Genomic DNA, 23,675 nt, shown 5'->3' with positions numbered 1-23,675 from the left:
CCCTGTTGTGCTTCTCGGTTAGTAGTTAATGAGTTTAAGTGTTGAAGGCTAAGTAATTAAACTAAGTGGGTTGTTTAGAGTGTTTTATATTACGTTGATTTGTAAAGATCTTTTGAGTCCAAAGTTAGAACTTTGTGTTAGAAATTGGTTTGAGAAGTTCCACTTACTAGGCATTCAACTTGTTATCTCGCGGAGAGGTATGCATTGGATGTCTAGGCGGCACGCCTCCTTCTGGTCACAAGAAGTGGCTAGCGGGCGGGGCGTGACATTGGGTGATTTGTTTACTAAACTAAAGGATACCTCTTCGTTCTCTAAGAATTATTTGACATCAAACTATCATCAATTAAGAGTTAAGAAGTTACATGTACCAAAGACGATGTTCAAAATGAGTTTTGGACATTCTGAATTCTTAAAACGTCATTTGGTTTGCTTAACACCCCACGTGCATTGGGCTTAGTGAATTAAATATTTCTCACCTAATAAATTTTGTAATTTTTTCTTTTAAATATTTGATTCAATTTCTAACTTTTACTTTTATCCTATTTTCTGTACTTTCTTACTTAAATAATTAATAAACTCATTTTTAAAAAAAAAGAAGTAGAAAAAAATAAAATAAAGAAACCGAAGGATATAATTTGTAGTTACAGAGTTCATTGTCCACCAAAAACTGGAACTTTATGTAGGGACATAACGTGGATCGAGTTTGAGTATATAGCCCAAATGGTCTATAGTGTATGAATAAACTCTTGGTGCCTTATTCTGGATACATTATGGATGCGGCCTGCTTTGTAGTTAGTACAAATGATGTGATTTTGAATCATTCATGTAGACACATGGAAGTGGAGGCATCCTATGTGGAACCATGAAATAGTCACTTTTAAATTATAAAACCATTGACTATATAAAACTGACTATTTCGATTATTAAAGACCTAAGTAACTTAATCTTAATCATGAGTTAACTCTGAACTTCTATTCAAATGAAATTATCCTTAGATCTACATAGGTGAGGGCAGTTCATTAGTACTCGTCCAATAAGCCTCCCATTTTAGGGATAAGATCAGATGGATAGCTAGAGACATAAGATGCTAGACGGAGTTCACTTCTACCTGCTTTAGGGTTAGTAGATAGATTTTTCCCTTAACGACTGAATAAAAGTCTTGAACAAGGGTCCCCACCCTCTCATTGGCCCAAGAGGGATTTGGTTTATAGGTTGGACTTTAAACCAATAGTTCAATAGTGGATCAGTGAGACTTAAGAAGCAAGATATAGTATCAAGGGTAAAACGGTATTTTGACCCAATCAAGGTTACGAACAATCTGTGAAGGATTAACTTACTAATCATGATTATATTAGATGGACAAAAATATATCTATAGTAAGGGGGAGTGCAACTATGAGGCTTTAGTGGAATGACCCATTAGTTAATAAATGTTGATTATCTCAATTTAAAATAATTTAGCTAGTTAATCTTGAATCGTTAGAGCTTATAATCTATAAGTCCATTAGGTTCCCCTGCTAGCTCATGTGAAATTAATTTCGAAAAATATGTTGGAATAATTTGAATTGTTCGAATTAGGTAAAGAGAGAAAAACCGACGAATATATGTGATATTAGCCAGTAATAAGTTTAAGATAGAGTTTTATGTTTAAATGTGATTTAAATATAAGAAATATGAATATGGATTCATATTCGGAAGCTCAAAAATTGATAGAAATGGCCAAAGTTGTTAAATGTCAAAATGTTGACTTTTGACTTTGAAAAATCAAATTTGACCAGTTATATATTTACAAATGATTTAAATTTCAGAAAAAGGAATGTGGATTCATGATCGGCAGGTCGAAATTAGTCAAGATAGATGAAATGGTAAAAAGTCAAAATGTTTACTTTTGATTTGAAAAAGTTAAAGGTTGACTTTGACTTGAATGGTCAAATGACCATATTGCCCTTAGCGAAGTTAGAACTTTGTGTTGGAGATTGGTTTGAGAAGTTTCACTTACTAGGCATTCAACTTGTTATCGCGTGGAGAGGTATGCATTGGATGTCTAGGTGGCACGCCTCCTTCTGGTCACAAGAAGTGGCTAGCGGGGCGGGACGTGATATTGGTAATTTGTTTACTAAACTAAAGGATACCTCTTTGTTCTCTAAGAATTATTTGACATCAAACTATCATTAATTAAGAATTAAGAAGTTACATGTACCAAAGACGATGTTCAAAATGAGTTTTGGACATTTTGAATTCTTGGGACATCATTTGGTTTGCTTAACACCCCACGCGCATTCGGCTTAGTGAATTGAATATTTCTCACCTAATAAATTTTGTAATTTTTTCTTTTAAATATTTGATTCAATTTCTAACTTTTACTTTTACTTAAATAATTAATAAACTCATTTTTAAAAAAAAAAAGAAGTAGAAAAAAATAAAATAAAGAAACCGAAGGATATAATTTGTAGTTACAGAGTTCATTGTCCACCAAAAACTGGATTTCTTCTCATCTTTTATCTCTCTAATTTGTTTTATTAATTGTGTGGATGTAGATAACATGCACTCTAATTATAACATTAATTATGAAACAAATTATTCGATTATCACATATATTTTATATATTTCTTACTTTTGTTTTATTTTATTATTAATTGTGCGTGAATGTGAAATGCTAACTTGTAGTTACAAAGAATCTGTCATAGGTTTTAAAAAATTCTCATACTTCCTCCTTATAATTATTTATGGTAAATGGATGTTAAATCTAACTTACAATTAGAATTGACACTCTTTTTAGGGAAACTTTCTAGTACTGCAGTTACCTACAATACTTCAAACCTCCCTATATATATGAAGTTTTTGATTATATCCTCTTTGCAACCAATGAACTTTAAAACCAAAACAAGTCATTGATATATTATTACATTATCATAGTTCTTTATCTTTTTCATTGGCAAAATGACTTCATCTTTAGCACTTGGATTCTCAATGTTCTTGTTGCTACCCATTAGCTTACATGCCACGGATGAATTGATCTCACTTTTACCAGAAACTACAGTCACTATTGTTAACGAAGTGGGTGGCCCTCTATTGGGCATTCATTGTAGATCCAAGCAAGATGATCTAGGAGTTAATGTCGTATCGTCAGATAAAAGTTACTCATTTAACTTTAGACCAAATGTCTGGGGAACGACATTATTTTACTGCGTCTTCGAATGGGTTAAAGGTCAACCCCACTACTTCACAATTTATGACTTTAAAAGGGATGGAAAGACTTGTACTAATTGCAGATGGCTCGTTTATGCAAGTGGCCCATGTTTGCAACACTCTGAAACCTCTATTACTTGCTTTCCTTGGAACAAGAATGCTCCAGAGTTGAAATATTAGTATATTTATATAAAGCATGCAGATGTTTTCATATTGAATGTAAAATAAAGTAAACATAAACAGAGGGAAGCTTCTCTAAAAAATAAAAACAAAAATAAAAATAAAAACGAGTTGCATTATATCTCTTTCATGTCCCCATTGAACCGATATCGATTATTACCATTAATGTACAAGTCAAACATGTAGTTTTATTTTATTCAGTCCGTATTTGAATCATATTCGCATATATATTCCTCTCTTAACCTATAGTTTTAATTCAAAGCTAATTTGTATTAAATTAATATTTTTTATCGATACGGTAGACATGCGTGGTGGAAATTGGATTAATTTTACCCTAATTGCATCTAATTCTATTATAAATTAACATATTTGAATCATATATTTGTATATATATTTCTCTCATAATTTATAGTTTTAATGTGTATCATATAGACATTAAATTAACCTATAGATTTAATATGAATCTAGTTCACATTAAATTAATCTTTTAACTTATTAAAATATTTTATTCTGTCATTGAATGAAATCCAAAACAAAATTTTTTAAAGGTTAATTAAAGTACAAGCTTTATATTATAATGCATCGTCATATATTATATTATTTCCCTAAGTGAACTTGAACCATTCAAATTTCATTGAAGATTTAATAACCCCATTACTATTTACAAGCTTGGAAGAAGACTTAATGGACCTATAGATCAATAATATATTCGTTAATCTCACAACTGAATTTTCCTCACCATAGATATATTTCTATGTCCATATGTATAGAACAATAACAACAAGTTAGTCCTTCACAAATGTCGTAACACTAGTTAGGTCTAATTACCGTTTTACCCCTATGTTACTTCTTAGCCCTTAAATACCAATGTTTCTTTAATGAACAACTTGTTTATGGTCCAACCAATAAACAAAATCTTCTCTCGTGCTATTGAGAGGGTAAGATCTTATGTTCAAGTTCCAAAGGCACCATTCAAAAGAGCACTAATCAACTTACCCTAAAATTGGGAAGGAGTGAATTCCATCTCATTTGATTATGTTTGTAGCTCCCACTCGATATTGTCCCCAAAATGGTAGGCTCATTGAGCTGGGAATCCAACCACTCTCACCAAAATAAATTAAAGGACAAGTTCTCGCGAACATGAGTTCATAATACATTTAGGATTAAAACTAACTTGTACTCTAGGTCATCATGTTGAAATAGAAACCTACTTAGACAACGGAGTTACATTTAGTGGTTACTTATCACACCCCACCCCAAGAACCTCCTTGCTTGACCCGGGACGTGGCGTAAAGTCAATCGAAAAACACCAGTTAAATTTGACTACTGATCCCTTTAACAATGCTAAATAACTCGATTAAATTAAAACTTAAGCAGTGGGATAAGACGATAAGCTTACATTAACAAATTTAATTACACAACTCAAAAGAAGTGAAGGTTAGATGCCATTGATTACAAACTTTTCTTTTAGACCAATTAGGAGCTTAAACAACTGGAAAAATAAACCTAATTATGTACAATACCAAGGCAAACCTAAGTACTAACCAATAGTAGCAAAACTATCTATAACTTTGCACAGCAGACTTGGAGACAACGGCCAGACTCTCAGATCACGATCTCTACTTGAAAAGTGAAATTATTTTTGGAAAGAGTGAGCTAAATAGCCCCGTGAGTGACGATATGTAAAACATATTTTGAAATAAATAAACTTTAAACTTTGTTTTTGCATAAATAAATTATGAAACATAACATAACATAAAACCTTTAAAACTTCCTTTCAATTGTTATACCACATGAATCACAAGGACTGAACACTCTAGTAGGCTCTCATCCTATGACATGATATTTACGAGACAGAATCTAGGCATCAGAAGTGCCCTTTTTCATTATAGCTAGAATGAGATAGAGACTAGATGTTCATACAAACCCTCATTTCTTAAGATGGAACTAAGCATCTATAGAACCCTCATCTCATTAATTTGTCACAATGATAGAGTACTAGATATTTACTAAATACCATTATCAAAGGAACCTCTGTACACAGGTAATAGCCTCCCGAAGGGTTGCTATATATATCGAACGGTATAGTCTAAAACATTCTAAAATCATTCTTTAACTTTATCATAAACATACTTGCTTTGTAAATGTCATGAGTAAATTCATCGAGAAATACATGCATATTAAATATTTCTAGATAGCTGCTTTGAAAACACTTTATAAATCAGTATACTTAAATATTCATACATCAAAGCATGCTTAAAACATTTGATAATAAATCGTAATTAGAAATCGACTTTAAACTTATTTTGTCTCGCTGCTAGTAGCTTAGACCCTCGGTCTGTAAATCTTTCTGATCTCCTCTTATTTTGAAATAATGGGAAATAATTCCATTTAATTCACTTAAGTCATAAAAGTATCAAAACTTTGCTTAACATTTCCCAAAATACCAAAAATAGCTCAAAAAGACCCATTTGGCATGGCTGGTGCATAGGAAGTGGGTGGCAGGGATGACACACGTGCACATGGCTTGGGTAAGCCAACTGCATGCTAACCTCATAAGAGGGTCATGCCACGTGTGCCACATGCTTCTCACATGACTCTTTTTCCCTAAAATACATGCTCACTTTACCCAGCAACCCATGACACTCTGCCAACCATCCTTACTACCCAGAACTCACTTTTTCAGCCAGAACCTTACCTTCACTTTAGAGCTTAATATCTTAAAATCCAAAACTCAAATGAAAATACTTCCTTCTACAATTTTTTTTAAAATGTCTCAACTTTTTTACCTCAAAGTTTCAGCCAAAACCTCCTCGTAATGAGTTCTATAGCCTCCTTGAAGTTAAGACTACTTAGATTTCTCTCGAGAACAACAATTCTCCCTTGTTTTGACTCCAACTCAATCTTCCTTTTGTAAAAATGAACCAACAACCCCAAATTAGAAAGTAAACTCAATTTATGAACTTTTGAGACCAATTTTAGCTAAAATGCATGAGTAGTTTGAGAGAAATGTCCATCTAAATTGACCTATTTATAATGAACCTTGCATGTAGAGTTCTTGACAACTCCTACTTGCCAAAATTTAACCTAAGCATGCACATGACACCTGTAAAGCACTTCATCAACTCCCTCTTCCTCATCTTGCCTAACTAAAACGCCAAAACACTAAACATCAAGCAAAACGCATTGCTAACCTCACTTGGCATGGTCGCAAGCTTTTAAACGCATGTCTAAGTCAAATTAACTCTAAGGAAGCCTTCTCGCCTAGCCAAAACATCCCAAATAACCTCTAAATGACCTTCTTCTTGCCTAGCATAGAACCAAAAGTCAAACACACTTTAGAGGTTATTGTAACCTTCTCGGCCACACATCACAACACCAACTTATCGCCAAGCATATGTCCTAAATGCCAAGATAACCTCTTTAGAGGTTATTTTCTCTCTTTTTGGTAGCCCACCAAGCCAAAACGCCTAAGGTGTGGTCTTCATTAAATTTTTTCACTTTTTCAAACTAACCTCCTTAACTCTTAAACCATGATTACTTAGCTTTCTTTTTTACCGCCTACCATGACACACTTACAATGTCACTTCTTAAGCCTACTTTCCCATCTTTACTTCATTTAAAATCATCATCTCAAACTCTTTGGAAAGTCCAAGTTTCTTAGGATTCGGGGTTTACATTACTATTTCGTGGTCCAGCATTTTGCAAACTTATTACATAGGATACCCCCACTCACATGTCACCTATGAGAATGCGTTAGGTCGTTATGTTTGTATCAAATATAAAGTGGCTCATATCCATAGTGTTACCAGCCTAAGTCTCCAACCTTAGCATTATATTATGGACTCTTTTAATTGTATCTTGGGTGTTGATAGGGTATGTCTTCACATACAATTTAAGACTCATAAGGTAGCTTAGGATGTTGGTTTATTGAATTTAGGTTATTAAGTAAGACAAAACTAATAAAATAATCAATAATACTTATTAAAATTACAATAATAACACTTTATTAATTACAGTAAATGAATCATATTTACTATATACGAGTATTAGAACATAAAACCCAACAAGCTGATCAACAACTTGGGCACCAAACATCTATAAAATCCCTCTTGGGCACCAAACAAGCTGATTTTGAATCATTCATGTAGACACATGGAAGTGGAGGCATCCTATGTGGAACCATGAAATAGTCACTTTTAAATTATAAAACCGTTGACTATATAAAACTGACTATTTCGATTATTAAAGACCTAAGTAACTTAATCTTAATCATGAGTTAACTCTGAACTTCTATTCAAATGAAATTATCCTTAGATCTACATAGGTGAGGGCAGTTCATTAGTACTCGTCCAATTAGCCTCCCATTTTAGGGGTAAGATCAGATGGATAGCTAGAGACATAAGATGCAAGACGGAGTTCACTTCTACCTGCTTTAGGGTTAGTAGATAGATTTTTCCCTTAACGACTGAATAAAAGTCTTGAACAAGGGTCCCCACCCTCTCATTGGCCCAAGAGGGATTTGGTTTATAGGTTGGACTTTAAACCAATAGTTCAATAGTGGATCAGTGAGACTTAAGAAGCAAGATATAGTATCAAGGGTAAAACGGTATTTTGACCCAATCAAGGTTACGAACAATCTGTGAAGGATTAACTTACTAATCATGATTATATTAGATGGACAAAAATATATCTATAGTAAGGGGGAGTGCAACTATGAGGCTTTAGTGGAATGACCCATTAGTTAATAAATGTTGATTATCTCAATTTAAAATAATTTAGCTAGTTAATCTTGAATCGTTAGAGCCTATAATCTATAAGTCCATTAGGTTCCCCTGCTAGCTCATGTGAAATTAATTTCGAAAAATATGTTGGAATAATTTGAATTGTTCGAATTAGGTAAAGAGAGAAAAACCGACGAATATATGTGATATTAGCCAGTAATAAGTTTAAGATAGAGTTTTATGTTTAAATGTGATTTAAATATAAGAAATATGAATATGGATTCATATTCGGAAGCTCAAAAATTGATAGAAATGGCCAAAGTTGTTAAATGTCAAAATGTTGACTTTTGACTTTGAAAAATCAAATTTGACCAGTTATATATTTACATGTGATTTAAATTTCAGAAAAAGGAATGTGGATTCATGATCGGCAGGTCGAAATTAGTCAAGATAGATGAAATGGTAAAAAGTCAAAATGTTTACTTTTGATTTGAAAAAGTTAAAGGTTGACTTTGACTTGAATGGTCAAATGACCATATTGCCCTTAGCTAAGTTAGAACTTTGTGTTGGAGATTGGTTTGAGAAGTTTCACTTACTAGGCATTCAACTTGTTATCGCGTGGAGAGGTATGCATTGGATGTCTAGGTGGCACGCCTCCTTCTGGTCATAAGAAGTGGCTAGCGGGGCGGGACGTGATATTGGTAATTTGTTTACTAAACTAAAGGATACCTCTTTGTTCTCTAAGAATTATTTGACATCAAACTATCATTAATTAAGAATTAAGAAGTTACATGTACCAAAGACGATGTTCAAAATGAGTTTTGGACATTTTGAATTCTTGGGACATCATTTGGTTTGCTTAACACCCCACGCGCATTCGGCTTAGTGAATTGAATATTTCTCACCTAATAAATTTTGTAATTTTTTCTTTTAAATATTTGATTCAATTTCTAACTTTTACTTTTACTTAAATAATTAATAAACTCATTTTTAAAAAAAAAAAGAAGTAGAAAAAAATAAAATAAAGAAACCGAAGGATATAATTTGTAGTTACAGAGTTCATTGTCCACCAAAAACTGGATTTCTTCTCATCTTTTATCTCTCTAATTTGTTTTATTAATTGTGTGGATTTAGATAACATGCACTCTAATTATAACATTAATTATGAAACAAATTATTCGATTATCACATATATTTTATATATTTCTTACTTTTGTTTTATTTTATTATTAATTGTGCGTGAATGTGAAATGCTAACTTGTAGTTACAAAGAATCTGTCATAGGTTTTAAAAATTTCTCATACTTCCTCCTTATAATTATTTATGGTAAATGGATGTTAAATCTAACTTACAATTAGAATTGACACTCTTTTTAGGGAAACTTTCTAGTACTGCAGTTACCTACAATACTTCAAACCTCCCTATATATATGAAGTTTTTGATTATATCCTCTTTGCAACCAATGAACTTTAAAACCAAAACAAGTCATTGATATATTATTACATTATCATAGTTCTTTATCTTTTTCATTGGCAAAATGACTTCATCTTTAGCACTTGGATTCTCAATGTTCTTGTTGCTACCCATTAGCTTACATGCCACGGATGAATTGATCTCACTTTTACCAGAAACTACAGTCACTATTGTTAACGAAGTGGGTGGCCCTCTGTTGGGCATTCATTGTAGATCCAAGCAAGATGATCTAGGAGTTAATGTCGTATCGTCAGATAAAAGTTACTCATTTAACTTTAGACCAAATGTCTGGGGAACGACATTATTTTACTGCGTCTTCGAATGGGTTAAAGGTCAACCCCACTACTTCACAATTTATGACTTTAAAAGGGATGGAAAGACTTGTACTAATTGCAGATGGCTCTTTATGCAAGTGGCCCATGTTTGCAACACTCTGAAACCTCTATTACTTGCTTTCCTTGGAACAAGAATGCTCCAGAGTTGAAATATTAGTATATTTATATAAAGCATGCAGATGTTTTCATATTGAATGTAAAATAAAGTAAACATAAACAGAGGGAAGCTTCTCTAAAAAATAAAAACAAAAATAAAAATAAAAACGAGTTGCATTATATCTCTTTCATGTCCCCATTGAACCGATATCGATTATTACCATTAATGTACAAGTCAAACATGTAGTTTTATTTTATTCAGTCCGTATTTGAATCATATTCGCATATATATTCCTCTCTTAACCTATAGTTTTAATTCAAAGCTAATTTGTATTAAATTAATATTTTTTATCGATACGGTAGACATGCGTGGTGGAAATTGGATTAATTTTACCCTAATTGCATCTAATTCTATTATAAATTAACATATTTGAATCATATATTTGTATATATATTTCTCTCATAATTTATAGTTTTAATGTGTATCATATAGACATTAAATTAACCTATAGATTTAATATGAATCTACACTAGAAGAAATATGACCTTTGGTGTCGGTTGAAAAAAATGAAAATGAATGTTTAATGTCGGTTTTCAAAATGCGGATGTTTAATGTCGGTTTAAAACCGACATCAAAGAGGAAGGATTAATGTCGGTTTAAAACCGACATTAAAGCTACTTTTTATTTTATTTTTATTTTTATTTAATTAATATTTCCCTTTTACACTAGGGTTTTAGTGCTTTTTCCTTTAGCCCATTAGCAGCCGCCTCCATCCCTTCCCTCTATCCCTCTCGTCTCCCCTTCTTGCATCTAATCCTCGTCCATCTTTCATCTCTTCTTCTTCCCTTTCTTCAATCTCCACCGTCGCAAAGTTCCATCTCCCTTCTCTCTCTCTCATTTCTCTCCTCTTCCTCGTCAACTCTAACTCCTTTCATCGTCGACCATCGCAACCGTGTACTTCCATCGCCGACCATCGCAACTGTGTATTTTCCTCTACCAGTCTGTGCAGTTATCAAAGTGGTATTTAGCTTGTTCTATTCGCAAGTCTTCACGATTCTTCTTGACATCAAAGTGGTGAGTTTTTTTGTGCTTTGTTTCCCTCTCAGATCTTATTCCCACATTTCTCACTCTTTTATCTTCGACCTTTGAACAAATCTTGAGAAGAAAGATTTTGCATTGGGCGTTTCCCGTTTGAGCTTCAAGAAACTTCAGCAATGGAGATGGAGAAGAAAGAGATGGCTTCTAAATCCTCTACTCCCATATCTATTCCAGAGGCGTTCTTCCTCCACCTAATCTCCGCCCTAGGCCTAGCCCTAGCTTTCTGGATTGCTCATTACATCTTCTCCACCGATCTCATCTCCGATCCTTCTCGTACTCTCTTCTTCATTTTGGTACTTCTCTCAATTCCCTTCATTTTCATCCTTCTTTTCCAATCTACTCCCTGCAATTTTGTTTTATCTTTCTTCTTTCTCCCTCTTCAGGTCGTTCAATCTCCCATTGTGATTCTTCTTTACAGCCGGTATCGTACGGACCGACACCAATGCTCGGTATAATTCTTAATATATCCGTTTATGACAAAATGAAACCTAATAATTGGTTATGAAAGCTTGGACTGTGTTCTTCGTGAATTTGCAGTACTTGAAAGCTGTGGCACGAGGATTGCTTGGGCTCCCTACTGGTTAGTTGGAGAAAACTCATTCCACTTCCCTGCTTTTGATTTTCATTCGTTTAGTTACTGTTTGATGTTGTTCATGTAATTAAGTATTTTGAGGACTGAAATTCTGAATGCGAGATCATATACATTTAATTTTCTTAAGTACTTCTCACAATGTGTATAGCTCATTTCAAATATGGTGTCTTGAGACTTATCCAGGAAGAAATTCCCAAATTTCACGATCGACGAGGCCAGAATGATCCTTTGGAAACAAGCTGGCGGTAGGATAATGAAGGCCTCAGGTCGATCCAATCTGAAAAGAAAAGAAAAATAAAAAACCACAAACAGATATGAAGAACGAGTGGATTGATTTTGGCGGTGGTGGATCTGAGCTGCGGCTGCAAAATGGTACACAAAATTTTAGACCTATTATTATTGATTTAACTCTTTGATACATTGTGCAAGACCTTTTTTTTTTTTAAAAGGAGTTTATACATAAGAGTTAAAAAGTATAAAAGAAAAAGATTTAGTTATATTTAACATTACATCATGCAAGCAATTGAAGGAGTGAAGAGGTAAGAATCATGTGGTACGATCTCCAAGACAATGGTCTGAATGAAAACCTTGCCATTTCCATTCTTAGCTTGAATTTCTTTAAGATTCACCTTGTGAAGAGCCGGTGCTTTGAGAGAGAGAATTGAGGTTGTCTGGGAGGTATTGGGAAGATCGTCAAAAATATGACTTTTTTGTTTTTGTTTATTCATATTGATGTATGGTGGTTTGGTTTTTCTTACTGAGCTTGTAATAATTGAATCTATCTTGTATTGAGATTGGTTCTTCTTGATTTGATTTTATGAATATGAATTAAATCTTTGTGATCAATCTTCAGAAGAATTGTGTTTGTGTTTGTTTTAAATGTATTTTAGTTTTAGCATGATTCTTGTCTATTTTTGTGGAAATAAACTGATATGTCATCAAAATAGCTACTTTTTTTATTTTTTATTTTAATTTCTTTTGTTTCTTTGTTGGTTTGATTAAACTGTAGAAAAGTTGAAAAGAAGTGGAGAAGTGACTTGAGATTTAATCTTGTAATTCTAATACAGTAACCATTGGTCATATTTTCCTGTCATGCAAAGGAAGTTGTTGATGATACGTTTGCAAGAAATAAGGAGGTATATATTTCATTTACTGGAAATTTCTTTTTGGACAGTCTCAAGTAGGAGGAGCCTTTATACCTGAACTTTACTGCTCCCTTTTGAACTTTACTGCCACTGAAGAGGTGGGGTGATTTATTCCTTTCACTATGTCTTTCTTCTAATAGCCAAGAATTTGTTAGCTTTATACCTGATTGGTTTTCCTTCATTTTTCTTTTTTGGGTGATAAGTGTTCCTTGCCTACTTAGGTAAACAATAAACCAAACTTAGATATGGATTGAAACTGTGCGCATTTATGTTGTATTTTTTGTGCGCATTTATGTTGAGACATAAATTAGAAACTACTTGCCCTTCTTCCGTGGAAATATTTGTTGTATTGAAACTGTGCGCATTTATGGGGAAGGTTTGTAGTTTCTTTTCCACTTTGTATTTGTTGTGTTTGAATTTTGCAAATCATATGGACTCATATTGATTATTAATAATCTTACTCATGATTATTTCACTTCTCTCTCTCTCTTGGGGTAAATTGCAAAAACTACTCTTAAGATATGATAGCAATTATAATTATATAATTGATATCACATACTTTATTCCGATGGGTCTCATGCCCTTGAATTATTTCTGGATTCAAATGGGGTATTATCTTCTGTACATCTAATGGTGAATAACTATCAATTACATCATGATGGTTTCATTAAATAATTTCTCTGTTGATTTGAAACCAATTCCCATGTTAACATTTTCACGAGTCTTTTGGTTCATTTCCATATTCCCTTTTGCTGAAAAATGCATGGAACTGCACTGTTGTAAAGTTCTTACAAGAAGTATGCTTTCCCCATCTTTCTTTCGTGTGCTACTCATCCCGATCAGGCCTTTGAGGAAGCCATTGCTGAGCTGGACACTCTGGGTGAAGAATCATACAAGGACAGTACCCTCATCATGCAACTATTGAGGGACAACCTTACTCTCTGGACTTCAGATGCGCAGGTCAGTGAACACCATCCACCCGAAAAAAAAATGAGAAACATAGGGTTCCTTGGTATAGTATAAGTTTGGGTAGTTGGTTTCAAAACGTTATATTTTACCCTTGGTTTTGAGTTTAGTTTCCATTTAGTCCATAGTTTCAACATTTTACACTTTTTTCCAAGTTTCACTAAAACTCACTTTTGATCTCGGACATGTTAGCTTTTAGTTAATTTTTAAAAATAATTATAATTTGAGCATTTTAACTAATTTTAGCCATGATAAAAAAATTAGTGAGTAATAATTTAATTCTTTTGAATGAGTATTTAGTAAAAAAACAAAGACGAAATAGAAAATTTCTCAAAAGAAACTCTCAGAATTGACAAATTGCAGCCTCTATTCCCTTTTATTAGGAGGGCATTAACATAAATGAATTATGTGGAATTGTTGCAGGACCAGTTAGATGAGTCATAGAAGGGCATCATAAGCTCGACCTGTCCTGTGCTTGTGAATGGTGGGGGAAGGAGGTGGGCTTCAAATGTCATTTACTTTATGGAGTATTCTGTAATTATTTAATTCTTGTATTAGAATTTTTTTTCATGTACTATTGTAGAATGTATATATAAACATAATATTAATATTTTATTTTGTGTATTCAAATGTAAAAGACAAATGTTATAGTTTCTAACATAATATGAATTTCATTGATTTGTTGGCGTGTGAAAAACATATTTATCTACATTGACCCAATGTTGGTCTATAGGACAATAATGTAACAATTAAATAAAAATAAATTTGTAAAAATGAATAAAAAAAACTAGGCTTTAATGTCGGTTTTAAACCGACATATCAGAGTTCAACCGACATTAAAGAGGGCTTTAATGTCGTTTTTAAACCGACATTAAAGCCCAACCGACATTAAAGGACTTCAATAACACCATCAAAGATGTCGGTTGAAAACTGACATTAAAGGCCTTTAATGTCGTTTTTAAACCGACATTAAAGAGGCCTTTAATGTCGTTTTTAAACCGACATTAAAGCCCAACCGACATTAAAGGCCTTTAATAACGCTCACAAAGATGTCGGTTGCCAAGTGACATTAAAGGCCTTTAATGTCGGTTTTAAACCGACATTAAAGGCCAAAATTCTTCTAGTGCTAGTTCACATTAAATTAATCTTTTAACTTATTAAAATATTTTATTCTGTCATTGAATGAAATCCAAAACAAAATTTTTTAAAGGTTAATTAAAGTACAAGCTTTATATTATAATGCATCGTCATATATTATATTATTTCCCTAAGTGAACTTGAACCATTCAAATTTCATTGAAGATTTAATAACCCCATTACTATTTACAAGCTTGGAAGAAGACTTAATGGACCTATAGATCAATAATATATTCGTTAATCTCACAACTGAATTTTCCTCACCATAGATATATTTCTATGTCCATATGTATAGAACAATAACAACAAGTTAGTCCTTCACAAATGTCGTAACACTAGTTAGGTCTAATTACCGTTTTACCCCTATGTTACTTCTTAGCCCTTAAATACCAATGTTTCTTTAATGAACAACTTGTTTATGGTCCAACCAATAAACAAAATCTTCTCTCGTGCTATTGAGAGGGTAAGATCTTATGTTCAAGTTCCAAAGGCACCATTCAAAAGAGCACTAATCAACTTACCCTAAAATTGGGAAGGAGTGAATTCCATCTCATTTGATTATGTTTGTAGCTCCCACTCGATATTGTCCCCAAAATGGTAGGCTCATTGAGCTGGGAATCCAACCACTCTCACCAAAATAAATTAAAGGACAAGTTCTCGCGAACATGAGTTCATAATACATTTAGGATTAAAACTAACTTGTACTCTAGGTCATCATGTTGAAATAGAAACCTACTTAGACAACGGAGTTACATTTAGTGGTTACTTATCACACCCCACCCCAAGAACCTCCTTGCTTGACCCGGGACGTGGCGTAAAGTCAATCGAAAAACACCAGTTAAATTTGACTACTGATCCCTTTAACAATGCTAAATAACTCGATTAAATTAAAACTTAAGCAGTGGGATAAGACGATAAGCTTACATTAACAAATTTAATTACACAACTCAAAAGAAGTGAAGGTTAGATGCCATTGATTACAAACTTTTCTTTTAGACCAATTAGGAGCTTAAACAACTGGAAAAATAAACCTAATTATGTACAATACCAAGGCAAACCTAAGTACTAACCAATAGTAGCAAAACTATCTACAACTTTGCACAGCAGACTTGGAGACAACGGCCAGACTCTCAGATCACGATCTCTACTTGAAAAGTGAAATTATTTTTGGAAAGAGTGAGCTAAATAGCCCCGTGAGTGACGATATGTAAAACATATTTTGAAATAAATAAACTTTAAACTTTGTTTTTGCATAAATAAATTATGAAACATAACATAACATAAAACCTTTAAAACTTCCTTTCAATTGTTATACCACATGAATCACAAGGACTGAACACTCTAGTAGGCTCTCATCCTATGACATGATATTTACGAGACAGAATCTAGGCATCAGAAGTGCCCTTTTTCATTATAGCTAGAATGAGATAGAGACTAGATGTTCATACAAACCCTCATTTCTTAAGATGGAACTAAGCATCTATAGAACCCTCATCTCATTAATTTGTCACAATGATAGAGTACTAGATATTTACTAAATACCATTATCAAAGGAACCTCTGTACACAGGTAATAGCCTCCCGAAGGGTTGCTATATATATCGAACGCTATAGTCTAAAACATTCTAAAATCATTCTTTAACTTTATCATAAACATACTTGCTTTGTAAATGTCATGAGTAAATTCATCGAGAAATACATGCATATTAAATATTTCTAGATAGCTGCTTTGAAAACACTTTATAAATCAGTATACTTAAATATTCATACATCAAAGCATGCTTAAAACATTTGATAATAAATCGTAATTAGAAATCGACTTTAAACTTATTTTGTCTCGCTGCTAGTAGCTTAGACCCTCGGTCTGTAAATCTTTCTGATCTCCTCTTATTTTGAAATAATGGGAAATAATTTCATTTAATTCACTTAAGTCATAAAAGTATCAAAACTTTGCTTAACATTTCCCAAAATACCAAAAATAGCTCAAAAAGACCCATTTGGCATGGCTGGTGCATAGGAAGTGGGTGGCAGGGATGACACACGTGCACATGGCTTGGGTAAGCCAACTGCATGCTAACCTCATAAGAGGGTCATGCCACGTGTGCCACATGCTTCTCACATGACTCTTTTTCCCTAAAATACATGCTCACTTTACCCAGCAACCCATGACACTCTGCCAACCATCCTTACTACCCAGAACTCACTTTTTCAGCCAGAACCTTACCTTCACTTTAGAGCTTAATATCTTAAAATCCAAAACTCAAATGAAAATACTTCCTTCTACAATTTTTTTTAAAATGTCTCAACTTTTTTACCTCAAAGTTTCAGCCAAAACCTCCTCGTAATGAGTTCTATAGCCTCCTTGAAGTTAAGACTACTTAGATTTCTCTCGAGAACAACAATTCTCCCTTGTTTTGACTCCAACTCAATCTTCCTTTTGTAAAAATGAACCAACAACCCCAAATTAGAAAGTAAACTCAATTTATGAACTTTTGAGACCAATTTTAGCTAAAATGCATGAGTAGTTTGAGAGAAATGTCCATCTAAATTGACCTATTTATAATGAACCTTGCATGTAGAGTTCTTGACAACTCCTACTTGCCAAAATTTAACCTAAGCATGCACATGACACCTGTAAAGCACTTCATCAACTCCCTCTTCCTCATCTTGCCTAACTAAAACGCCAAAACACTAAACATCAAGCAAAACGCATTGCTAACCTCACTTGGCATGGTCGCAAGCTTTTAAACGCATGTCTAAGTCAAATTAACTCTAAGGAAGCCTTCTCACCTAGCCAAAACATCCCAAATAACCTCTAAATGACCTCCTTCTTGCCTAGCATAGAACCAAAAGTCAAACACACTTTAGAGGTTATTGTAACCTTCTCGGCCACACATCACAACACCAACTTATCGCCAAGCATATGTCCTAAATGCCAAGATAACCTCTTTAGAGGTTATTTTCTCTCTTTTTGGTAGCCCACCAAGCCAAAACGCCTAAGGTGTGGTCTTCATTAAATTTTTTCACTTTTTCAAACTAACCTCCTTAACTCTTAAACCATGATTACTTAGCTTTCTTTTTTACCGCCTACCATGACACACTTACAATGTCACTTCTTAAGCCTACTTTCCCATCTTTACTTCATTTAAAATCATCATCTCAAACTCTTTGGAAAGTCCAAGTTTCTTAGGATTCGGGGTTTACATTACTATTTCGTGGTCCAGCATTTTGCAAACTTATTACATAGGATACCCCCACTCACATGTCACCTATGAGAATGCGTTAGGTCGTTATGTTTGTATCAAATATAAAGTGGCTCATATCCATAGTGTTACCAGCCTAAGTCTCCAACCTTAGCATTATATTATGGACTCTTTTAATTGTATCTTGGGTGTTGATAGGGTATGTCTTCACATACAATTTAAGACTCATAAGGTAGCTTAGGATGTTGGTTTATTGAATTTAGGTTATTAAGACAAAACTAATAAAATAATCAATAATACTTATTAAAATTACAATAATAACACTTTATTAATTACAGTAAATGAATCATATTTACTATATACGAGTATTAGAACATAAAACCCAACAAGCTGATCAACAACTTGGGCACCAAACATCTATAAAATCAACACAATCATATTAGGTAGCAGTACAGACATGAATTGATGAGAGAAAAATAGTATATTTCAAGCGTTATCACAATTCTTAACAACCCAAAAAAAAATGTTGAGTTCTTATCCTCTATAGATAACCATCGAACACAAGAATTTTGGCGAAAAGATGCTTCCTCTCTACGAGTCTAGGCCCAAAATAATTGAGTAAACTCTCTCGTTGTTCATAAGAGTAAACTTGTTACTTTATAATGGAGAAGATGGAAAAGCATTTGATGAAGATATGGAAAAGAAAAATTAAGAAAAAAAGAAAAAGAAAATGGTGTTTGGTGCATCGATGTTGTTTAAAAAGAATCCACTACCAACAACTCATTTCTTCACCATTCGAATTCATTTCTTCACCAAATTTCATAGAGTTTTTTAAGGGAAGAGGTGAGAGTGGAAGGAGGTGAAGATATGAAGATTTGGGGTTGGAGAAGACAAGATTTTTCAAGGTAAATCTTCATTCATATTAGATTTTTGGTTCATTCAACATATCTTTTGTTTTCTTTTGATTTCGAGCTATACAAAAATAGTTAGAAACCAGAATTTATGAGGTTATAAAGCTAATCCAATTTCTAACAAAGTTTATAAAAAACGTTTGAGCTGATGCTGAAGGGACATTGATGAAAATTTAAGGAGAAGCCAAGCTATAGTTTCTATCCGTGAATATGGAAGGACTTTGGTTTTATTAGTAGCCCAAAGTGTAGACATTAAATTAGCCAGGTTAGAGGCTTATTCAATTTTTGACACTTTCTATGAAGAACATTTGATCTAACATGTTGGAATTTATGTCATAGAACTCGTAGTTTGTATTTAAAATTATATTATATTCAATAAATTGGTTATTGAAAACTTATTAATGAAAATAGAATACTATAATCTTGAATCTAATAAACTAAGGTCCCAAGGCTATCTAGTGTAAACTTGAACTTTATGTAGGGACATAACGTGGATCGAGTTTGAGTATATAGCCCAAATGGTCTATAGTGTATGAATAAACTTGGGTGCCTTATTCTGGATACATTATGGATGCGGCCTGCTTTGTAGTTAGTACAAATGATGTGATTTTGAATCATTCATGTAGACACATGGAAGTGGAGGCATCCTATGTGGAACCATGAAATAGTCACTTTTAAATTATAAAACCGTTGACTATATAAAACTGACTATTTCGATTATTAAAGACCTAAGTAACTTAATCTTAATCATGAGTTAACTCTGAACTTCTATTCAAATGAAATTATCCTTAGATCTACATAGGTGAGGGCAGTTCATTAGTACTCGTCCAATAAGCCTCCCATTTTAGGGGTAAGATCAGATGGATAGCTAGAGACATAAGATGCAAGACGGAGTTCACTTCTACCTGCTTTAGGGTTAGTAGATAGATTTTTCCCTTAACGACTGAATAAAAGTCTTGAACAAGGGTCCCCACCCTCTCATTGGCCCAAGAGGGATTTGGTTTATAGGTTGGACTTTAAACCAATAGTTCAATAGTGGATCAGTGAGACTTAAGAAGCAAGATATAGTATCAAGGGTAAAACGGTATTTTGACCCAATCAAGGTTACGAACAATCTGTGAAGGATTAACTTACTAATCATGATTATATTAGATGGACAAAAATATATCTATAGTAAGGGGGAGTGCAACTATGAGGCTTTAGTGGAATGACCCATTAGTTAATAAATGTTGATTATCTCAATTTAAAATAATTTAGCTAGTTAATCTTGAATCGTTAGAGCCTATAATCTATAAGTCCATTAGGTTCCCCTGCTAGCTCATGTGAAATTAATTTCGAAAAATATGTTGGAATAATTTGAATTGTTCGAATTAGGTAAAGAGAGAAAAACCGACGAATATATGTGATATTAGCCAGTAATAAGTTTAAGATAGAGTTTTATGTTTAAATGTGATTTAAATATAAGAAATATGAATATGGATTCATATTCGGAAGCTCAAAAATTGATAGAAATGGCCAAAGTTGTTAAATGTCAAAATGTTGACTTTTGACTTTGAAAAATCAAATTTGACCAGTTATATATTTACATGTGATTTAAATTTCAGAAAAAGGAATGTGGATTCATGATCGGCAGGTCGAAATTAGTCAAGATAGATGAAATGGTAAAAAGTCAAAATGTTTACTTTTGATTTGAAAAAGTTAAAGGTTGACTTTGACTTGAATGGTCAAATGACCATATTGCCCTTAGCTAAGTTAGAACTTTGTGTTGGAGATTGGTTTGAGAAGTTTCACTTACTAGGCATTCAACTTGTTATCGCGTGGAGAGGTATGCATTGGATGTCTAGGTGGCACGCCTCCTTCTGGGCACAAGAAGTGGCTAGCGGGGCGGGACGTGATATTGGTAATTTGTTTACTAAACTAAAGGATACCTCTTTGTTCTCTAAGAATTATTTGACATCAAACTATCATTAATTAAGAATTAAGAAGTTACATGTACCAAAGACGATGTTCAAAATGAGTTTTGGACATTTTGAATTCTTGGGACATCATTTGGTTTGCTTAACACCCCACGCGCATTCGGCTTAGTGAATTGAATATTTCTCACCTAATAAATTTTGTAATTTTTTCTTTTAAATATTTGATTCAATTTCTAACTTTTACTTTTACTTAAATAATTAATAAACTCATTTTTTAAAAAAAAAGAAGTAGAAAAAAATAAAATAAAGAAACCGAAGGATATAATTTGTAGTTACAGAGTTCATTGTCCACCAAAAACTGGATTTCTTCTCATCTTTTATCTCTCTAATTTGTTTTATTAATTGTGTGGATGTAGATAACATGCACTCTAATTATAACATTAATTATGAAACAAATTATTCGATTATCACATATATTTTATATATTTCTTACTTTTGTTTTATTTTATTATTAATTGTGCGTGAATGTGAAATGCTAACTTGTAGTTACAAAGAATCTGTTATAGGTTTTAAAAAATTCTCATACTTCCTCCTTATAATTATTTATGGTAAATGGATGTTAAATCTAACTTACAATTAGAATTGACACTCTTTTTAGGGAAACTTTCTAGTACTGCAGTTACCTACAATACTTCAAACCTCCCTATATATATGAAGTTTTTGATTATATCCTCTTTGCAACCAATGAACTTTAAAACCAAAACAAGTCATTGATATATTATTACATTATCATAGTTCTTTATCTTTTTCATTGGCAAAATGACTTCATCTTTAGCACTTGGATTCTCAATGTTCTTGTTGCTACCCATTAGCTTACATGCCACGGATGAATTGATCTCACTTTTACCAGAAACTACAGTCACTATTGTTAACGAAGTGGGTGGCCCTCTGTTGGGCATTCATTGTAGATCCAAGCAAGATGATCTAGGAGTTAATGTCGTATCGTCAGATAAAAGTTACTCATTTAACTTTAGACCAAATGTCTGGGGAACGACATTATTTTACTGCGTCTTCGAATGGGTTAAAGGTCAACCCCACTACTTCACAATTTATGACTTTAAAAGGGATGGAAAGACTTGTACTAATTGCAGATGGCTCGTTTATGCAAGTGGCCCATGTTTGCAACACTCTGAAACCTCTATTACTTGCTTTCCTTGGAACAAGAATGCTCCAGAGTTGAAATATTAGTATATTTATATAAAGCATGCAGATGTTTTCATATTGAATGTAAAATAAAGTAAACATAAACAGAGGGAAGCTTCTCTAAAAAATAAAAACGAGTTGCATTATATCTCTTTCATGTCCCCGTTGAACCGATATCGATTATTACCATTAATGTACAAGTCAAACATGTAGTTTTATTTTATTCAGTCCGTATTTGAATCATATTCGCATATATATTCCTCTCTTAACCTATAGTTTTAATTCAAAGCTAATTTGTATTAAATTAATATTTTTTATCGATACGGTAGACATGCGTGGTGGAAATTGGATTAATTTTACCCTAATTGCATCTAATTCTATTATAAATTAACATATTTGAATCATATATTTGTATATATATTTCTCTCATAATTTATAGTTTTAATGTGTATCATATAGACATTAAATTAACCTATAGATTTAATATGAATCTAGTTCACATTAAATTAATCTTTTAACTTATTAAAATATTTTATTCTGTCATTGAATGAAATCCAAAACAAAATTTTTTAAAGGTTAATTAAAGTACAAGCTTTATATTATAATGCATCGTCATATATTATATTATTTCCCTAAGTGAACTTGAACCATTCAAATTTCATTGAAGATTTGATAACCCCATTACTATTTACAAGCTTGGAAGAAGACTTAATGGACCTATAGATCAATAATATATTCGTTAATCTCACAACTGAATTTTCCTCACCATAGATATATTTCTATGTCCATATGTATAGAACAATAACAACAAGTTAGTCCTTCACAAATGTCGTAACACTAGTTAGGTCTAATTACCGTTTTACCCCTATGTTACTTCTTAGCCCTTAAATACCAATGTTTCTTTAATGAACAACTTGTTTATGGTCCAACCAATAAACAAAATCTTCTCTCGTGCTATTGAGAGGGTAAGATCTTATGTTCAAGTTCCAAAGGCACCATTCAAAAGAGCACTAATCAACTTACCCTAAAATTGGGAAGGAGTGAATTCCATCTCATTTGATTATGTTTGTAGCTCCCACTCGATATTGTCCCCAAAATGGTAGGCTCATTGAGCTGGGAATCCAACCACTCTCACCAAAATAAATTAAAGGACAAGTTCTCGCGAACATGAGTTCATAATACATTTAGGATTAAAACTAACTTGTACTCTAGGTCATCATGTTGAAATAGAAACCTACTTAGACAACGGAGTTACATTTAGTGGTTACTTATCACACCCCACCCCAAGAACCTCCTTGCTTGACCCGGGACGTGGCGTAAAGTCAATCGAAAAACACCAGTTAAATTTGACTACTGATCCCTTTAACAATGCTAAATAACTCGATTAAATTAAAACTTAAGCAGTGGGATAAGACGATAAGCTTACATTAACAAATTTAATTACACAACTCAAAAGAAGTGAAGGTTAGATGCCATTGATTACAAACTTTTCTTTTAGACCAATTAGG

At 33.0% G+C, this 23,675-nt stretch overlaps 1 protein-coding gene across 13 annotated transcripts; it reads left to right on the top strand.

Moving 5' to 3' along the window:
* The first annotated feature begins 10,729 nt into the window (after positions 1 to 10,729).
* On the top strand, positions 10,730 to 14,495 carry LOC127149343 (uncharacterized). Of its 13 annotated transcripts, none has more exons than XR_007820829.1 (7): positions 10,740 to 11,017; positions 11,104 to 11,388; positions 11,479 to 11,544; positions 11,633 to 11,675; positions 11,871 to 12,059; positions 12,862 to 12,930; positions 14,222 to 14,495. XR_007820829.1 is itself a non-coding variant. In XM_051084538.1 (5 exons), exons 2-5 carry the CDS (start codon positions 11,212 to 11,214, stop codon positions 11,909 to 11,911), a joined length of 327 nt encoding a protein of 108 aa, XP_050940495.1. In that variant the 5' UTR covers positions 10,740 to 11,071; positions 11,162 to 11,211; the 3' UTR covers positions 11,912 to 12,533. The 13 variants fall into 13 exon arrangements, 1 of the variants encoding a protein (XP_050940495.1); XR_007820831.1 differs by lacking the exon at positions 12,862 to 12,930 and adding an exon at positions 12,755 to 12,823; XR_007820830.1 differs by having other exon boundaries at positions 10,740 to 11,071; positions 11,166 to 11,388; positions 12,755 to 12,930.
* Positions 14,496 to 23,675: the final 9,180 nt, after the last annotated feature.

This window comes from Cucumis melo, chromosome 5 (genome assembly GCF_025177605.1).
Source record: "Cucumis melo cultivar AY chromosome 5, USDA_Cmelo_AY_1.0, whole genome shotgun sequence".
NCBI lineage: Eukaryota > Viridiplantae > Streptophyta > Magnoliopsida > Cucurbitales > Cucurbitaceae > Cucumis > Cucumis melo.
Note: the sequence above shows the minus strand (reverse complement) of the source record. Positions and strands in the feature narration are given on the sequence as shown.